The 21,360-nt window shown below is 32.8% G+C and overlaps 1 protein-coding gene and 1 long non-coding RNA gene across 6 annotated transcripts in view; one reads left to right on the forward strand and one right to left on the reverse strand.

The window, feature by feature from the left end:
- The window catches only part of eag (potassium voltage-gated channel protein ether a go-go), a 204,109-nt gene extending 187,674 nt beyond the window's left edge, over window positions 1–16,435 (forward strand). For all 5 annotated transcript variants that reach the window (XM_075299102.1, XM_075299104.1, XM_075299105.1 and 2 more), the window contains 4 exons: window positions 1,375–1,627; window positions 1,744–2,186; window positions 8,003–8,296; window positions 11,893–16,435. In XM_075299102.1, coding sequence (XP_075155217.1) covers window positions 1,375–1,627; window positions 1,744–2,186; window positions 8,003–8,296; window positions 11,893–12,963 — 2,061 coding nt within the window. In that variant the 3' untranslated portion in view covers window positions 12,964–16,435. The remainder of the gene's footprint in view (window positions 1–1,374; window positions 1,628–1,743; window positions 2,187–8,002; window positions 8,297–11,892) is intronic.
- The window catches only part of LOC142228622 (uncharacterized), a 288,986-nt gene that overhangs the window by 104,573 nt on the left and 163,053 nt on the right, over window positions 1–21,360 (reverse strand). The window lies entirely within an intron of this gene.

The following is a 21,360-nucleotide window of genomic DNA, read 5'->3' on the forward strand; positions in this document are numbered from 1 at the left end:
CTATATATATGTTGGCAACACTGCAGAGTACCTGGCAACATGGTGGCATTAATTCTGCACTTTAATACATACTATGACTTTGACACTACATGCACATATTTCACCGAAAATTCGTTTAGATTTTTAAGAAGATATATGGTAAAGATATGGATATTTGTTAATAATCAATATCCCAATAGGTTAGGTTAGGTGGCAGCCCGATGTATCAGGCTCACTTAGTCTATTCAGTCCATTGAGATACCACATTGGTGAACTTCGCTCTTATCACTGAGTGCTGCCCGATTCCATGTTAAGCTCAATGACAAGGGACCTCCTTTTTATAGCCGAGTCCGAACGGCGTTCCACATTGCAGTGAAACCACTTAGAGAAGCTTTGAAGCCCTCAGAAATGTCACCAGCATTACTGAAGTGGGATAATCCATCGCTTAAAAACTTTTTGGTGTTCGGTCGAAGCAGGAATCGAACGCACGACCTTGTGTATGCAAGGCGGGCATGCACCACGGTGGCTTCCCTCAATAATCCCAATACAAAATAACAGGAGATTTGATTGAAACCCCCCTAGAAGTATCGATTTTTCTCCCTATGTTTTCAATAACAGATTGTTTAGAGATGTAACTTTCACTACCTAAAAATTTGTAAAAAAATCATACCCGTAATTATCACAATGAAAATAATACTTTATCGGCTCAGTGATAGATATACAATATTCAAAAAAAATGGATGTAGTCAAAACAAAAAATTGGGGAAGTTTAGCCTAGGTTTAATATATGATCTCGACCTCGCCAGTATTCGACCTTCTTCTTTTCATTGTGACTTTGTGAAACGAAATGCTTCTTATTGATCTATTTTTAAACACATATATATCCTACAGGGTGTCATATCGATTCGAAATAGGGTGAAGTTTTTCATGTCACCCCGATTTGTTGGTATCAAAAATTTTTTTTTCAAAGCCAAACAATATATTTTTACATTGCCATAAAATAATTTAAAATTTTGTATTTCATTAGGTTTCCTTATACCATTTCTCATTACAATAAGGTATATGATCATACAATATTATTTAACTATTAAGGGCAATACAGGATACCTCCTAGTAATTAAAATGTAACAGGGTTGATGTCTATATTTACAACAGAGTTGTATTCAGCTAAATAATAAATAGAAAAACTTTATTCGAATAGAACTCAGCTAGTCGATTTATTTTCAAATAAAACAAGAAAACAATTTGCAATCATATTATTCTTGCCAAAGAAAATACAAACAAAAAAACCCAACTACTTTATCAAACAATAGCTACATGTACAAATAGTCCGTTAAATGTGTGTGTAAACGTACGAAATCTGCAAAATCTCCCAAAAACAAATTCATTTCACAGGTACTAAACTATTGTCCGAAAGATATGAAGGCTGATATATGTGTTCATCTAAATCGCAAAGTATTTAACGAGCATCCAGCATTTCGTCTTGCCTCGGATGGATGTTTGCGAGCACTGGCCATGCATTTCATGATGTCCCATTCGGCACCGGGTGACTTGCTCTACCATACGGGTGAGAGTATAGATAGTTTATGTTTCATAGTAACCGGATCCTTGGAGGTGATACAGGATGATGAAGTTGTGGCTATATTGGGTAAGTTGGAAAGCACCATGATTGTAACCAAACACAAATTCCCCCCAGATCTCTGGTTGTATTAATTCTTAAAAAATTGTTCTTGTTTTGTGTGTGTTTCTTTAATCTGTCCGCAGGCAAAGGTGACGTCTTTGGTGACCAATTCTGGAAGGATTCTGCCGTTGGCCAAAGTGCGGCCAATGTGCGTGCCCTTACATATTGTGATTTACATGCCATCAAACGTGATAAATTACTCGAAGTCCTCGATTTCTATTCAGCTTTTGCAAATAGTTTTGCCCGTAATTTGGTACTCACTTATAATTTGAGACATCGTTTGATTTTTCGCAAGGTGGCCGATGTGAAACGCGAAAAAGAATTGGCCGAAAGGCGAAAAAACGAGCCTCAATTGCCTCAAAATCAAGACCATCTGGTGCGTAAGATTTTCTCCAAATTTCGTCGAACGCCTCAAGTACAAACGGGCTCCAAAGAGGCAGTCTCCGGCCAAAGCGATGTGGAAAAAGGTGGTGGTGGTAGTAGTGGAGGCGGTGCCTCCGATGCTCCAGAAGCTGATCGTAATAAGGTAAGCGACTTACTCATTACACATTTGGTTGGTTGTTGTTGTTTCGTGTTTATTAACAATTGTTTATATAGATTTTTTTAATATGTGTCTGCAAAAACTATTTTTTATTTGTTTATGTAATTTGATGTGATTTTTTTTTAATTCCTTGATTTAAAGCTTACATTTATATTAAGTTCTGTTATATGATTTCAAAATATGTTAAAAATATTTTTATATTACATCATTGTTGAGAGTGAAAATAAGAAACTAACGAAGAAAGGAAGCATCTCGTACAAAAGGTTTGGTATTTAAAAAAAAATATATTTTTTTCTCATCATGCTTTTATGTTAATCAAATATTTTTTATTTTAATATAAATGTGATGAAAATTCAATTGGAAATGAGTTTTTAAGTATTATCAATGAGATTATCCATCACAAAGTTAATTTAAGGCCACTGATTTAATACACATATAATCGTTTCAAATAAGTGTTGCAAATGGCTAGCTAATTTTTGAAAATTATTGGCCAGATAAAAATGTAGATAAAGTGACATAAAACAACTACCTCGTATTGTCTGATAATCGATCGAAGATGCACGAAAACCCTGAGGCAGCAGTCATGTTAAATGAACGTGTGATATGCGAAACAAGTATATACAGCAGTAGTTCGGCCGGGCCGAATCTTAAATACCCACCACCATAAACCAAATATTAGGGGTTCCTTTGAAATTTCAGGAGGGCTTGAGGACTTGAGGACACTTCCCGAAGATAAATTTAAAGATTTCACCTATGAGGACTATATCAGATTCTGGATTTATAAGAACCATTTTTGTTTGAGTTTTAGAGGAATCATTAACATCTCTTGTTAGTGTGCAAGAAAATTATAAAATAACGTTTTGATTTGAAATCTTAAATCTGTAGAAGTAAAATCTGGAAATTTCACATTGAGTTTCAAGTAATATTCATGATCAGTGCGCCTTCTACACCCTCAAGAAGTGAAGTCGGTCTATATGGAGGCATTACCAAATGGACCGATAAAAACTTATCCGATACACGTTTTTGTGAGCCTAAAATACCAGAATATTTACAATTTAAGGCAAATCAGATAAAAACTACGGTTTCTAGAAACCCAAGGAGTTAAATCGGGAGATCGTTCTTATGGGGGCTATACTAAAATATGGACCGATACTCACCGTTTTCGGCATACCTCTTTATGACCCGAAAATACCTCTAGATTTCCAATTTCAGGCAAATAGGATAAAAACTTCGGATTCTAGAAGCCCAAGAAATAAAATCGGGAGATCGGTCTATATGGGGGTTATACCAAAATATGGACCGATATTCACCATTTTTGGCACACATAATTGTGGTCCTACAATACCTCTAGATTTCCAATTTCAGGTAAATTGAATAAAAACTGCGGTTTCTATAAGCCCAATAAGTAAAATCGGGAGATCGGTCTATATGGAGGCTATACCAAAACATGGACCGATACACACTATTTTTGGCACACCTCTTTATGGTCATAAAATACCTCTAGATTTCAAATTTCAGGCAAATTGGATAAAAACTACGATTTCTATAAGCCCAAGACCCCAAATCAGGAGGTCGGTTTATATGGGGACTATATCAAAACCTGAACCGATATAGCCCATCTTCGAACTTGACCTGCCTGCAGACAATAGACGAGCTTGTGCAAAATTTCAGCACGATTGCTTCATTATTGAAGACTGTAGCGTGATTACAACAGACAGACAGACAGACAGACAGACAGACGGACAGACGGACATCGTTATATCGTCTTAGAATTTCTCCCTGATCAAGAATATATATACTTTATATAGTCGGAAATCGATATTTCGATGTGTTACAAACGGAATGACAAACTTATTATACCCCCGTCACCATTCTATGGTGGTGGGTATAAAAAGCGCGATTTGTGCCATGTTTATTTATTCCAAACCACGAATGCTACTTTGAAAACATTTCAGAGCTGTGCTTTACGTTTTTGAAGTGTAATCTGAGGGAGTTTTTGCATTGAGGTACGCACTTGAAACCGGAAACTGATCCATCGGCAGGTGATGGCCACCTTTTCTCCACATCGACTACTTCTATTAAGGTAAAATGATCACAGGGCAATATGTATTTAGGGTAACACAAAGCTTTACTGATTTGATGCTGAATAGAAGACACCGAAACTCGAAAGGTTACAAAGGTCGAAGGTGTATAAAGAGTAACTCAGGACTTGGTCGATTTGACGCAGAATTGAAGAAATCGAAAAAAAGAATTCTTATCCTCTCGACAGACAGCATCAAAGTTCGTCATAGTCTCATAGTTGTCCCGAATACTGTTTTCCGATCATTTCATATTGGTCGAACATCTAATATGAACATATCCCCTATTCTGATCCTCTCGACAGACAGACAGATATGCATCAAAGCTCATCATAGTCTCATAGTTATCGCGAATACTGTCATCCGATCTTTCCATATTTGTCGAACATCTAATATGAACATATCACCTATTCTGATCCTCTCGACAGACAGACAGATATGCATCAAAGCATAGTTTCATAGTTATCGCGAATACTGTCATCCGATCTTTTCATATTTGTCGAACATCTAATATGTGTCTCTTACCTTTTTTTGTTAATTTATCAAAACGTTAAAATATTTCATTAGCTAAGAAAATTGGCCTCAGAGCCATATGACATTTTAGAGGCTGCCGAGCAAGGAGGTCAACAGAATTTTTTTTTTGAATTTCTACTGACCTTCCGTTCTCCAAGATTGCCACTGGCAGTTACTAGCTCGTACAGCCAGTTATTTGATCCAATATAATAGAAGGAAAAGTATGTCACCTGTTATTGCTGTAGTAGCCATAGGTTAGACATCCCACATTCCGTTTTTGTTGGAACTTCTGTCGTCAATATTATGGAGTTCCATATATCAAACAACGTTATAAACTGGGAATGGTAAAAATTTTACAGAGAACAATATCATTGAAAGGGAAATATCAATTGTTGTAAATAAGACTTTTCTCTGGGCGGGGCCATCCATTTTTCTGACACGCACTTAAGCCCCCAGGATCCTCTAGATACACCTTCGGATTTAACACAAGTGTTTTGGGTAGTACTCTCTTTAATATTTATCTGCACTCATAGAAAAAAATCATGCACGGCGTGTACATTTCAAAACGATTCGTTCATGAAAGTGAATCAAAACACATGTTGGTATCAAACGGAGAACAGGCGTTGTCAATCTGACAACGATAAAATGACACCATGTGTTGTCAAAACAACAACCAGCGTTCATGAACTGAAAACGTTATGGTTACGATTTTATAAACAAAATTAAAAAAATATTTCCGCTACCGTGACTCGAACCTGTGTTTTCTGCACCATACGCATTAACAGTCGCCTTAGCAAATTGCACCACCGAGGGAGTTGCCATAATAACGTCTAACGATTATTTTAAGACTTTTCATGGCCAAAGAAAACCGAATGCCGTTCATGAAATCGTGAACGCCCGTGGACGAAATTGTGAACATTCCGTTTTGATTTTTTGTGAACGTTTCCGTTTCATTTTGTCACCGTCCGTTCACGACTATGGAACTTAATTTTTTGTATTAGTGTGTGTACCCATTGTTAGATATAGTGGCAGCCCGATATTTCAGGCTCACTTAGACTATTCAGTCCATTGTGATAACATAGTGGTGAACTTCTCTCCTCTCACTGAATGCCGCCCTATTCTATGTTAAGCTCAATGACAAGGGACCTTTCATAGGCGAGTCCGAACCAGTGGTGCCAACTGTTTTAGGCTGAAAATCGTCAATTTTTAAAATATTTTTCGTCAAAATCGTCAATTCATACCAAAGAATTCGTCAAAAAATCGTCACTCATAATAAAATAAAAGTTTTATTCAAACATCAGAGGCATCCATATATTGTATATACAATAAAGCTGTTATTAAAAAAGGGGTTTTATTAATTTTAGTTACATGAATAATGCCGTTTAAATCGCTAATTAAGTCATATAGTTTCCAGTTTTTTTAAACGACGATTAACTGAAATAAATTTTTAATTAATTTAAATTAATATATCTGATTGTGACCATATCTACTACATTGTTTAACAAAATTTTCTTGACAGAAAAATGTTCTATTCTTTAATCGAATTTAAATCCTTATTACTTGCTCATGTATAAATTTTATTATGATTACTATTATCGGTAAAGAATAAATAAATAAAGTGAATTTAACTAAACTGGCTTCGTAGCGATCAGAATTATTTAGCGTTAAATAGTTTTTAGACAAAAAATACCTTGCAATGTTTAATTTTCAAAGGGATTCCGAATTTTAGGTTTATTTATATTGATTGCTTTGAAATTTCTTTCTACATTGGAGAGGGCTGGGAGCAAGCTACATATAAATTGTCATATTATTGAGATCCAAAATAACTTGTTTACATTACAACTTATGAAAATCGTCAACTTATAACTACATCACGTTGAAAAATCGTCAAATCGACATAAAAACCCTTAAAAGGAAACACTTGAGTCGAGCATTTTAAAAAATCGTCATCTCATAACTAGGTTGTTTAAAATCGTCGTCAAATCGTCAGATGCTAAATTTACCATCAAAAATCGTCAAAATGACGAAAAATCGTCAGAGTTGGTACCACTGGTCCGAACGGCGTTCCACATTGCAGTGAAACCACTTAGAGAAGTTTAGAAACCCTCAGAAATGTAACCAGCATTACTGAGGTGGGATAATCCACCGCTGCAAAACTTTTTGGTGTTTGGTCGGAACTGGATATGAATCCACGACCCTGTGTATGCAAGGCGGGCATTCTAACCATTGCACCACGATGGCTCGTTGTACCTAGAAACCACCAATTAAATTGTTTCAGTATTTCTTCATATTGGGTCTGCAAGTTAGGTTAGGGGCGCAGGTCATTGTGTTAGCGCATAGAGGATGAAATTTTCTCTTATTAATCAGTGTTGCCAATTCTCAATAATTTTCAAGATACAATATCTCATTTATCCTATAGCGATTCTTAAAAACTCATATCCAAACTCATATCTCAAACAAAGAGAAACATTTTACTGTGTATGTTTTTTTTTAGGTGGCGTTATTAAAATCCACATTAGCATTTTATTATTTGTCAATGTGTTTTATGTAAATTATAATAATAAATGTGTAAATTATAATTATGGAAGTTATATACAAATATGTATTTAATTATAAGAACATAAACTTATGCTCGTTGTCTTGTCTCTCTTTTTGTCTTTTCTCTACATACAAATGCTACAATTAAAACTCAACCAATAAACAAACAAAAAACATTAAAAACTTAAATCGTAATCATAAAACGACAACATATATAAACATTAAAATTTAAAAACAATAAAACGTGGAAATGCTCAATACAAATGAAAAATACATACCAACATATACACCAAATCATCTACATTTATATATGTAAATGTCTATCTTTGTATGTGTGTGCGTGTGTGTGTGTGTGTGGTGTGTAATTGTCCATAATGAATGCATCGTATTATTGAAAATTATCCTAAAATTCTTAAACCTAATCATGATCAAAATTTATTTCTTCCCTACACTTAAAAAAAAAAACAAATCAACATCAACATTTCTTCCTTTAACTGGCAATATTACTTTCTTCCCACCCCCCAACCGATATAAAACCTACATCTCCAACCAACTCCTACTGTATACAATCGGCAAACATACTAACTCATTTACATTTTGTGCGTGTGTTTGTGTATGTGTATGCCCGTCCTTACCCTTCGTTCACCCTCTTATGGCAACACTTTAAAGAAGTTACCTGCCAAATTAACATTAACCGAGGATTCCCGTGTATTAACAACCACCGCTGCCGCACCCTCACCATCTCCCTCCCCATCGCCATCATCGGGTCCACCATCTGCACGTAGTACACGTGCTAGCAAATGGGGACGCCTTTTGGGTAGTTCAAGTGTCGATTCGGCTAGCGATACCAGCGCCAAGGTAGCAGTTTCGAGAAGTTTGAGTGCCCGCGAAAGTCTGCGTGAAAGCACTGCCGCTCAAGCGAGGCAGAGTAGTACTTCGAGTAGCAATGGTGGACAAGGCAATAAAGTAATTGACCAACAAATTGAAAAACCAAACTTAATTGAAAAGCACACAACATATTTTGTTTTGTTTTTGTAAAATTCATGAAAATTATTTTTATAATTCATTAGCTTTAAATTTAATTATATTTATTTATTATTATTTTGTATCTCTTTTTAGTAAAATTTTATATTACATTTTTTTTATTGCTAACCTCTGTTACTATAGCTAATCTAAAAAAATATATATATAATTTGACAGTGTTGTTATATATTCAGAGATAAAATGTCGGTATGCAATATTTCGATAACAATCGGAATTTTATTAAAGTTTTCATTCAATGCGCTTGCAACGATTTTCTCAAAAGATTAAAAAAGTGAACCCTACACGCAAAGAAAAAAAAAGTTTGGAAAACGTGTACCGAAAACGTTTTTCTTTTGTTAGAGTTTTTTGAATCACTTCGAAAATTTTAAACTTTTATCACCAAAAAAAAATTCGTTTGTTACAAAATTTTTATTTTTTCAATAAAAAAGTTATTTTTGAAACAACAACACAGTCCATTTCGTTTATATCAAAAACTGTTCTTTTCTGATTTTAGGTCTTTAATAAGACACATTTTACAGTTCAAAATTTAATATACTATAATGTAATGTTGAACATTTTTTCGGAATCTTCCGAACATATCTAGAATATATGTAAAAAAAACAAAAAAAACTTTGGTCGAAGCAGGAATCGAACCCACGACCCTGGGCATGCAAGTCGGACGTAGCAATCACTGCTCCACGGTGCCAAACTCAATGTTTGTTTCTGTTAAATAAACTTTGTTTATTCGGTTCGTGGGCGCCGCAAGCTATGCTATATAAATAAAACTTATATGGATATTTATCTATTGATGACCACAACAGGTACATAGCTCAGTGGTTAGTGTGTTGGCTTACAAAGTGCATGGTCCGCGGTTCGATTCTCCGTCCAGGCGAAAGGTAAAAAAATTTTAAAAAATTATAAAATCGTATCGTATCATTTCATCATATTTTAGTTCATAGAATTATTAAGTTTTAAGAAAGTTTCCATGACTTTAAAAATTTGTTGCGTACGTTAGTTAAATTAACTAAAACCGAGGAAAAAATTATACACAAATTACATATAAAAAAATTAACTAAATTCGTCTCCTACAAAATAGTTCAGAATTTCATACAATTTGTAAATTTTCCCAAAAATTTGCCCATCTTGAACTTCGTATGACACTAAAGACATTTTTGCAATTTTGATCGCCAAGTTTTCCCTTCAAGTTTTCCCTTCAAAATATGAAATTTTCTTTAATAAGTGAAAAATAATAATTTTGTATAATAATTTTTTTTGAATTTGTAGAAAATTATTGACTTATTTTTTTGAAATTGGCGTGACATCTGCGTTTCTACACCGAAAAAAAGTGAACTGTTTTATAGGAACAATGAACTACCTCGCACTAAAATTGAACTAAATTTTACTCCACATTTTGAGATTTCCACAAAGCGTTGTTAAAACCAGGAAATTTTAATGCCCTGTTGTACTTTTTAACTGCAGTTACTATTTTTGGGAATCGTACGAATATATTCATTTATTTTAGTTCATATTGAACTTATTTGTACGGTCATTGAACTTTATACTCACGTTAAGTTCATACAATTTTTGAGACATACTTAAAAAAACTAAGATTTCATTAAGCTGTGGAAAATTTCGATAAAAATAATAAAATTTAACTACAAGCAAACAATTTTTTTCCAATAAAAATAAGTTAAATTTAGCGTTAGTTTAACAACGGATTTTTTTCTGTGTAATAATAAGTTTAGTTACAATTTTCTCAAATTAATAAATTTTTTCCAAAATTCACTAAAAGTTTCTTTCCAGGTGGGTTCACTGTTTTTTCAAGAAAAAAAATTCAATTCCCAATTGAGAATTAAAAGAAATTATATTGGAATTGAGAGATGCGTATTCTTTTGCTTATTCGGTACATTACTCTGTACCTCATGTTTAGCAACAATGTTTAAATTAATTGGCAACATGTCACCGGCATAATTGTTGATTGCTTATACTACGTTCACACTATGAACGAAATCTTGCTTTTGTATGGAAAAGGGATTGAAATAAGGGGAGCATAGTGTGAACGCGATCCTAATCTGCCTCACGGAGACATTGAATGCAGAGAATTAAGCCGATCGGCTTTTATCAGCATTGGCTGCAATTGCACATAAATGATTATCAAATCTGGACTATTGCAATGTCTAATTACACCGAACTGTCGGCAAATTTTGAGAGTTCCTTACAAAATAAAAACATCACTTTTACCACTATTTTTTCTTTGTTTTTTTTTTCTTTCTGTAGATTAGTATAGCAATCAACTGGTGTCTATTGATTGTAATACAACACATTTAATAATTTCTTAGAACGTTGAATTTTTTATTACTAAAAAATGGAATCAGTCAAAAATCCCGTATGTGTAGTAATGCAAATCTGATTATATGGTCAATTGAGCAATCGTTGGGACACCCTACAATTCGAGTCTCAATGAATAAATTCCTCTGATGACCAAATAGCCTTTAGTGAAATCTTTTAAACATAATGTAAGAAGGCACACTATTTCTCAGCAAAATTTTAATATCCCCCAATGCAGGCGTATTCTAGGCAACACAATAAATTTCATACATTCATATAAATAAATACTGTCAGATTATGGCGCTTATCCATTATGAGCTAGTAACAGAGGTTAAACAATTAAACATCAGAAAATTATATTTTTACATTACATTAAAGATTTAGTAATACACATAGACAAGCTACTAAGGTAGAAGATGCAAGATTTCGTCATTTATAATTGATCATTTTCAATATAGTAAAACTTCAGAAGTTTTTACATATTTGATGTATGCCACGAGATAAATATTACTTGATATCTTCTGCTTTTAGTTTTATATGTAATGACAATAATCGTTAGCCTAAACACATTAGAAATAACTTTAGTTTTGTCAAAGTCTTCTTATGTTTTCTATAATTTTATTGCTATTAATTTGTACCAGCACAAACTTTTATTCAATAATGAAATAAACATTTATATGTTTTTGTACAATTTTTCCAAGAATGATGAAGCACTTATACGAATTTCCCAACATTACTTTTTTTCTGCCTGCCTACGAATGGATTTATCGACACTTTTAACAACACGAAATTAAAACAATTTTTAATTACGAAAATTAAAAAAAAACGTCTGTATATTTTGTGAAAAAAAATACAAACTGGAATGACACTTGAATTCAAAACCGTTGCTACACTTATATGCAACTCTGTGTGAATGTTAAACTACTACAACACTGCAACTCTACGATCTTTACTACTTTTCAACTTCCAATGCAACCATGTCAATGGGAACTAAAAAACTGGATCCATCTTTGGATATCTGTATTTCTATCTTCATTTCACCGACAATGGAAACTTTCTACTTCTCTTTCATTTCTCTACCCTCTCTGTCTTTCTCTAATACTTTTACTCTTTCTATCTCTCCCTCTTACTCGTTCCAATATTCCTTCTTTCTTTCATGCACACATTTGTTTTGTTTCGGTTTGTTTTCGCTGTTAACCTTCTATTTACAGGTATTTCCCAAGGCGCCCAAATTACAGGCCAGCCAAGCCACCTTGGCCCGCCAGGATACCATTGACGAGGGCGGAGAGGTTGACTCTTCTCCTCCCAGCCGTGAAAGTCGCGTTGTAATAGAGGGCAGTAGTGCTCCCACAGCGGTAAGTCTTGCTCTCACCGCCAAGGATCGCAATTTGGCCTTGGAACGTGAGCGACAAATCGAAATGGCTTCATCGCGTGCCACCACATCGGATACATACGATACGGGTCTGAGAGAACAACCACCTACATTAGCGCAACGTGATCTTATTGCCACCGTGTTGGATCTCAAAGTAGATGTACGCCTCGAATTACAGCGCATGCAACAACGTATTGGTCGCATTGAGGATATGCTGGGGGAATTAGTGAAACGTTTGCAACATGATTCCTCCGGACAGACAACGCCTGCTGATGATAACGTGTGTGTATGCGGTAGTTCGACAATGGCAACAACAGCGGCCAGTGGCAGCAGCTCAGGGGGCTTAGTTGGTAGACGTCCTGAAGGTGGGGCAACACATTCCACCGCCACAACACCAGCCGCCGATACTGTAATAACAATATCAACAGCTCCACCCGCATCTGGCGTTGGCGTCGGTGGTGCCGGTAGTGGAGTGGTGAGTGTTGGCGCGACCAGTGCATCCTCTGCTCCAACGACAACAGGTGCAGCTGCGGCAGTAGCGGTAACAACTACTGCAGCAGCAACTAGCTCATCCAACCTGCTGACGCCGGTACAAATGGTTACCACAACGGGTGGCAATGGTCTTGGACCCTTGATGCTTAAGAAGCGGCGTTCGAAGAGCAGAAAAGCACCGGCGCCTCCCAAGCAGACCCATTCGCAAGCCGCTGCTACTAGTGCCGTTGTCCAAAGTCCTGAACAACAACGTCTACTTGAAGAAGAATTACCCCCAACACAACCAACGGCCGCTACAACAACTGTCGTAACAACAGCCAGCGTTAGTGGTACACAAGCTGCCTCCACGTCCACAACCAGTGGCACATCCAGCGGCTCCGCAGGTGGTGGTGGTCGTTCCAAGCGTGAGTTTCTCTAGCCCAAGATTTTAGTACGCCATCAGTCCGATAATAGCAGCTTTGAGCAATAATATTAAACGTGAAGCCACATCAACAGCAGAAGCAGCACCAACCTCCTCCTCGAACAACAACAACAACAACTTCAACCACACAAGTCATTGGGAGAATATCTATCAGCTGACTAGTTTATCAATCAAAAGCTTCTCATATTTTTGTCATTCATGGAATATATATCGCTTTAACTGTTGGCGTGCTAACATCGTTTTTGTGAAACAAAGAAAAAAATCCTCCTTTCTCTCTTTATGTGACTCCGCCTATCTTTCCCTCTCGCTATCTCTCTATTTGTAAGTTATTGTAACCTTTGTGAATAAATAATAATATAGAATTATACCATATTGTATAAGAATCCAAGAAATTCGAAGAAAAGCGATATTAATGCGACCAGAGCATCAAATTATTTAGGAGTTACCTAAAGGGAATTTTCTACAGAAACATATTTTAGTGACTCTATGGAGATATTGTTCAATCACATATTGGTAATTACCATTAAGAAATTTAATTTTATTTAAATGGTTTTTTATTATAATATCGAACTTAAATGCTCATATTTTTAAATTATTTTCGGGGACACATCTGAGAAGTTGACTTGTCCCCGAACATGCCATAAAGCAAGCAAAATTTTTCGCACCAATTTCGCAACATTGCAACAAAAACATTGGCAGCACTGATTTGCCCTTGTTGGGATGCAGCTTTTTGGCCAGAGTGACCCAATAGTTGTATAACAGATTATATTCATCTGAATGTCCCATAAATACAGCGATTAGTTAGGTATAAGCTTGAGGTCATGGGTTCAATCCCATCCCTAACTACAAAACTTGTTTAATCACAGAAAATAAGTGAAATCTTACATTTTTAAAGTATGAAGTGCCCAAATAAAAATTAATATTTACTGCTGTGATTATTTATGACACTGTAAAACTTTAAATGTTATTCACAATAAATTGTGAATCAAAAAAAGACATTTCAAACTACAATCTGGCCACACCGACGAGATTTGCACTCATGAGATCTTCCGGATAGAATACCAGTGCAACGATGTTCTGGATAGCTCATAAAATTTTCCATCCAGTACGAAAAGAAAACAGATCTAATATCTTCGATCTCATGTCGATATGTGTCTTGTCTAACAGAGTTGCAATAGTGAACATAATAAATTACAAACGATGAAATGGCCAATTTATAAATCGAGACAATTTGAAGTCGGCAACATTCGTGTAATACCCCCAATTTTGACCGCAGATTTATGGTGGGACGGCCTCTATTTCATTCTCAATTCCAGCCTTGGGCATTAACAACCTCAAGCCATTATGGTGCATTTCTTGACTTCACCATTATACGAGTAGAGTTTATTGATTTTTGGTAAAAGCCAAAGTACATTTTCAAAAGTTTTTGAAACCTATCTAAAATGATTTAATGTATGGCATAAATTAGCAATAACAAAGGCTACTTATGGCTATTTGAGCATTTTATAACAAAAAGACTTCAAATTTAATTTGCTTAAGTAGATATCAACGTTGCCAGTAATATTTCCCCAAAAGCTGCTAGACTTCCCCGCCAAAAGGTTTTAAAATAGCCACATGTAGCGGGGGAAAAAAGTCAAATTGGCAACGCTGTTGTTAAACAGCTGATGCCAGAGTTGTATTTATTCTGGAAAAATATGTTTTGCCTTCTTTCTGGGTCCTTCACTTGTTGGCTCTCAACTACACAAAAAAGCCCAACAGTTTAAACAAAAATCTTTAAAATTAACTGGTTTATGTAAAATTCCCTTTAAGTAAATCCTAAATATTAAACAAAATTTTCATATACTAACGAATACTTAGATAATGAAGTAAAAAAGCATATTGCTTAATGATGTTTTCAAAAAAGTTTAGATAAAAAAACCTAATACAATTTATTTATATGAAAAAGAAAATAAGAAAAATTTGTGATAAATATTCTCTTTTCATTTAAATATTAAAATGAAAATTATTACAAAATTTAATTTTCCATAATGTAATTAGGAAGGCTTACCAACAAACAAAAACGAAATTTTTCTTTTTCTAGACAGCTATATGAAAACAAATTTAAAAAAATCAAAAAAGGACTTTAAAACGACATCCAATTACTAAGGGCAAGAAATTTTTACCGAAATATTTTTTTTTTTTCAAAAGTTGAAAAAAAAATTGAAATATGAAATAACTGCCATGCAAATATTATATATTTAAAGGAAATAGACAAAATGCAAAACAAAATACAATTGAAAACAAATAGTGTAAAATTTAATAGAAACAAAAATATAAGCCAGCAACTATGAAAATTTATAAAAGAAAACTTTTGTTGAGGCCCGTCCTTTTTTCATTAAAAAAGAATACAAACTTATTAAAAAAAAAATCCACTATAATAAATATAAAACCACAAGCAATATAAATACCTAAACTAAAAACAATACAAAACCAAAAACAAACGATACCTGCAGATATAGTTTAGTTGTTAAGTTTATTCAATTTAATTTTAGTTGAAGGCTATGAAAAGTAATTCTGTGTAAACCCCCCTCCCATTATATTTAATAGGTAACCTAAAGTAAATAGCAAACAAACAAAAACAATAGTATTAATATCAAAGAACACTCCCCCCCAAAGAGAAAGACAATCGAACCTTGAAATATTTAGCAGAAAAATATAAACAAAATTTAGTTTAGCTTAGACCCTAAATAAGTTTTTATAAAATTTTGATTTTTTCTAACTCACCTAGAGGCATTACTCACACCGCAGCATATTTGTTATAAATTAGACAAATTTTGTTGTTTAAATAACAATATTTAGTTTAATTGTGATACCTAATATTAGCTAAAATTAATAAAACAAAAAATAAAGCAAAAATACAATATATATAGATTTTTTTTAAGTAGTAAAAATTCTGTTTGATAGTAATACTATATTAAAGTATAAAAAAAATTTAAGTTTTTGCAAAATGCAAGAAAAAAAGGTTTCATTATAATTAAGCAGTTTTAAGATTTATTTGGTCTACAAAATTCCATCATGTTTTTTTTGTTAGTTGCCTATGTTTGATTGGGGAGGATAAGAAGACTTAAATTAAAATTTAAAAACTTCAAATGCAAAAATAAATACAGACAAAATTCCACTGGTTACTATAAATTAAATTTTCTGATGCTTTTGAAATATTCTGATCTTTTTTTTTGCTCGAAAATTTCAGAAAATCTTCTACATATGTTTTTGTACATATATTAATAGAAGTCAAACTCTTCCAATTCTTCCTCTTTCATTTGAGAAAAAGTCATTAGTTTTATTACCATTGGTAATTTAATTAACCGGTCTTCATTAAGTCTGTAGACTTCCCAAACTGCAATTTTTAAAGCTTTTTGCAAATCCTGATTTCAATTAATTTATCCTCGATTGAAACTAATTTCTTTACTTAATTCACTAATTCAAAGCAATGAAATATGGTATTAAAATTAATTACATTACAAAATAGTATAACTTAATTAATAATAAATTTATTGATAGCCTAAATTAAAAAAAAAAAAAAAAACGAAAAATCTGTAAGTTAAATTGTACAATATGATAAATCATAAAAATGTAAATAAATGTATATTTGTAATGCGTATGTATTTATATGTAAAGATAAAATAACGAATAACTAAATTTTGAGAAATTATTTCAAGTACACGGAAATTGTATTCACCATACTAATAATCTAACATGAACTTATTCATTTATTTGAAAAAATTAAAGCATACTTTCAGGTGCTTCTAATTACAGCCCAAAGAGTAGGAAACTACAAGAGAACCAAACTGTGAAGAGAAACTGGGTCAGTAGGTGGCAGTCATGAGAAAAGATTCTCTAATGTCTTGCAGTTTTTGTCGGCGTATCTCTCAAATATCATACAGTTTACGTAGGCGTCACACAGTTCTGTTCTCTGCCGGCTTTACGAAACTTAAGGAAAGTAAAATTTAGAACCTACTTTGTAATAATCATGTCTTTAAAATACGAATACAAATTTTGCTTAGCATAGAAGACGCATTTCTCTAAAATAAAGTTATTTTCCTTGTCCAAAAGTCGATGAAGTCGTATTGTGCTTATAATTAAGTGATTTGACTTAAAAATGGGTATCTAAACATGAAAGAAAAAATTTATAGGCTAAGGTCAACTTGACTTTAATAATTCAGAAAAATTCTTTAAATTTAATGAAATTGTCTTTAAATTTGTTGTCTTTTTGCATCTTGACTACAAAGCAAAAAATCGTTCAAATACAGGACATGTTTTTCAGCACTTTATTTTAAAGACTTTTTTTACTTCAAACATAGAATAATTTCTACTGGAAGTCGAGTCCTAATTTGGAAAATAAAGTTGCCGTTAACTCGTTTTTAAAGGACTTTGATAGCATATGAAGAAAAAAAGCTGAGAAAGCGAAAAATTTAAATTTGCTTCCTAGAAGCAAGTACACAAAACCTAAATTTAAAAAAGAATTGTGTCTTAAAAGTATCCTTACTTGTATTCTCCGCTTCTTTGGCTCGGAATCAATACCAAATTTTTTAAAGTAAAGACAAAATCTTTGGAACCGAGTATGCTTTTTTCAGTGTATAAAATTTTTGGCATACAATTCGAACTGCCGATGCTTCTGTAACCAATTTATCAAGGCATAGCTTCGACTGCAACGCCGGTGTTACCAAAACGCTGCGGTCATTGTGCGACATCTATACACTCAAAAAAAAAGTGAACTAAAGCCAATTTAACTTTATTTTAGTTCATGGAATTATTATGTTCGGAGAAAGTTTCCTTTACACTAATATTTTTTCCTTTACACTAAAATTTTGTTTGCGTACGTTAGTTAAATTAACTAAAAAACGGGAAAAAATTATGAAGTATGTATAAAGATTTACTAAATTCGTATTTCTCACAAAATAGTTCATTATTTCTTTAAATTTGTAACTTTTACTACAAAGGCATCCATCATGAACCTCGTATATCACTAAAGACATTCTTGCAATTTTGAACTCCAATTTTTTCCTTCCAACTACAAAAATTTTTTTTTAGAAGTGAAAAAAAAATAATAATTATTTCCAATAAATTTTCTTGAATTTGTCGAAAAATATTTACTTATTTATATGATCTCGGCATAATGCCAGCGTTTGTAATATTGTTTAGTTAAAATTTTCTAAAAATATTCAAAATTTTCTAAAATTAACCAAAAGTTTTCATCCTGATGGGTTCACTTGTTCTCATTGTACGTTTGGCATTTGTTTTCTTTATAGAAGAGTAATTTTCTTCCTCTTGTATTTTCTACTCTCTGTCCAGTCCAAAGCCTATGTAGCCAGATGTTCGGAATTTCTTTAGTAATTAAACGGAGGGAAATTACTGTGGAACTAAATCAAAATCAAACAGGTAGTGTTACACCGAAAAAAAAGTGAACTGTTTTATAGGAAGAATGAACTACCTCGCACGAAAATTGAACTAAATTTTACTCCACATTTTGAGATTTCCACAAAGCGTTGTTAAAACCAGGAAATTTTAATTTTAATTGTACACTCAAAAAAAAGTATACTTGGAACCAAAGTTTTTGACCTTCCCTTAAAGGATATTGGCATTGATTCCAAGCCAAATAAATAAAGACATTTTTTGGCGACCCATCTGGCTTTAAATCTAGGACCAATAAAAATAAAATTAGGATACAGATTTTATTTATCAAATTTTCGTTCTCTTTTCGTGGTTTATTAATAATGGTACTTACGTACAAACAAATGCCAGTTTAAAAATCCAAATTATAACGGATACTTCAAAGTAAAAAATGTTTTCTTAATTCCAAAAACAAGCTGTAAACTAAAGACGCTAAATCCTCAAAATAATTCTTAGTCTATATTTGAAGCGTTTTTATCTTAAATCTAAAGTTTCAATATTTCAGTTAATTTAAGGACAATTTCTTTAAATCAAAAATATTTTTCTTTACTTTAAAGAAAATTAGCCTTAGTTCAAAAACATGTGACTTTAACGGAGGGATACAAATTTACAAAATTTGTGTCCTAAATTTAATGAAAAAAATTTTGAAGCAAAGATTATAAACTTTATTTTAATTAAAATTTCATTAATTTAAAGAAATTTGTCCTTAATATTTTGTAAATTTCGCATCCTAAAATTTAGGTTGCGCAATCTTTGATATCACGTAAATATTTTTTTCAGTGTACTTTTTAACTGCAGTTCACGAAATTACATCATCTCATAGAAGAAAAAATTAACTAAAAGTAAAGAAGAAAATCATTGGCGCCAAATCATGAATCATTTTAACCATACAGTAGTTCATTCTTACTATTTTTGGGAATTGTACGAAAATCTTCTTTTGCTTTAGTTCATATTGAATTTATGTGTACGGTCATTGAACTTTGTACTCACGTTTAGTTCATAAAATTTTTGAGACATACTTAAAAAAGTAAGATTTCATTAAGCTGTGGAAAATTTCGATAAAAATAATAAAATTCAACTACAAGCAAATAATTTTTTTCCAATAAAAAAAAAAAAAAACATAAATAAAAATGAATTAAATTTAGCGTTAGTTTAACTACGGAAATTTTTTTCTATTCACTTCGACAAAAACGCAATTTTTGTTCTCTTCATGTTAACAATTCAAACTCCTGATTATAGCTTCATAATTTTCCATACGTAAATTGAAATTTAGGACATAATTTGCAGAATTTATTTAACCATTGCTATTATACTGTTAATACAATATTGTAGTAGAGTGAACTTTGCATATTATTTCACGGTTATTTTATTCGAAGCTGGGTGACATTTAGAATAAAAATGCATCATTATATTTTATATATTTTCTCTCCGAAGTTAATACAAGATGGTTTAGAAATGTTCTTTCGAGCATTTTTAAATTTTTACTTCGAACCTTTCCAAATATATTTGATATACAGTGAAACCTGTTAAACTTGGACACTCTGGACACCTCCCAAAAGTGGATAAAATTGGGGCAAACGTGAGAGTCCTCCTTTCAGAGGTATCACTGTACTTGATTTATCCACAGATTTACTAGCGAAAAGCGTTGAGTGTATTTCAAAATAGCATCAATTCGTTGCGTATTTACTGACTCTTCCAGAAAGACGGTATAATAATCATTTGGTCTGTAATGACAATTTTAAAGGGGAACAATTTATTCCATTTTTCCCTGATAACAATTTCAAAGTGGTTGGCATGTCAAAAAATATAATTTTTGACAATATGGAAATAAATATAAAACAAGTATATACGGCCGTAAGTGCGGCCAGGCCGAAGCTTATGTACCCTCCACCATGGATTGCGTAGAAACATCTTCTACACAGTGCCATCCACAATCGAATTACTTGGGTTGCAGTAAATCTTGCCGATGACAAGGTATCTTAAAACCTCCTGACACCGTCTTCTAAATAGTAAGTAAGTCCATACGTCCCAGCGAAAAATGGAGCACTATTTCAGCAGGATTGTAAGGGAGAGAGGCACTACCAACTGCTTACAAAACAACCGAATCAGCGCTGATTTTTGTGGGCGATGTGGGCGATTTAGAGCAGCTTCTACATAGCGCTGATATAATTGCTCATTTTTATACAAATATTGCTCAGAAGTCATATATAATCTTGAATATAGCATTGTTGGCGTGAAGGAAAACAGCACTACCTTTCATGCATCTATACTGCATGAATTGGTTGCAACAAGGTAAACGAATGATTATAAACTAGTTTGTTTACTCGTTAACGTTATTGTCATCGATCCATGCAGTGTGGATGCACTGCCTACTTTTTTGTATACCAAAAAGCGCAACTAAACTCTTACTGCTGAAGTATTTTTTGCTGGGGTGGTATATATTAAATTAAAAAAGACCGATTAAATACGTATATAATTTAGTTTGACAACATTTTCTATAGAAATAAAATTTCGACAAAATTTTGTATAGAAATAACATTTTAACAAAATTTTCTATAAAAATAAAATTTGGACAAAATTTTTTATAGAAATAAAATTTTTACATTTTACAAAATTTTCTATAGAAATAAAATGTTGACAAAATTTTTTATAGAAATAAAATTTTTACAAAATTTTCTATAGAAATAAAATTTTGACTTCAATTCGAATTGAATTTGATTTTAATTCGTTTTATTCTTATAGCTCTTCAGATATTAAATTAATATTCAAAATATTCTCTCAAGTAAAACTGTCTTTGATAATTTTCATATTCTTTTCGAATTTTAAGACATTTTATATTTTGTGGTTTTTGCTTTAGGCATTGTTAAAATAACCTTTTGTTAACGTATACTAAAATAATTTCTCATATTTGGTTGAAGACAATTTAATCTCCATCTTAAGATATATTACATTAATAACCATATA

Source organism: Haematobia irritans, chromosome 3 (genome assembly GCF_050003625.1).
Source record: "Haematobia irritans isolate KBUSLIRL chromosome 3, ASM5000362v1, whole genome shotgun sequence".
Classification (NCBI taxonomy): Eukaryota; Metazoa; Arthropoda; class Insecta; order Diptera; family Muscidae; genus Haematobia; species Haematobia irritans.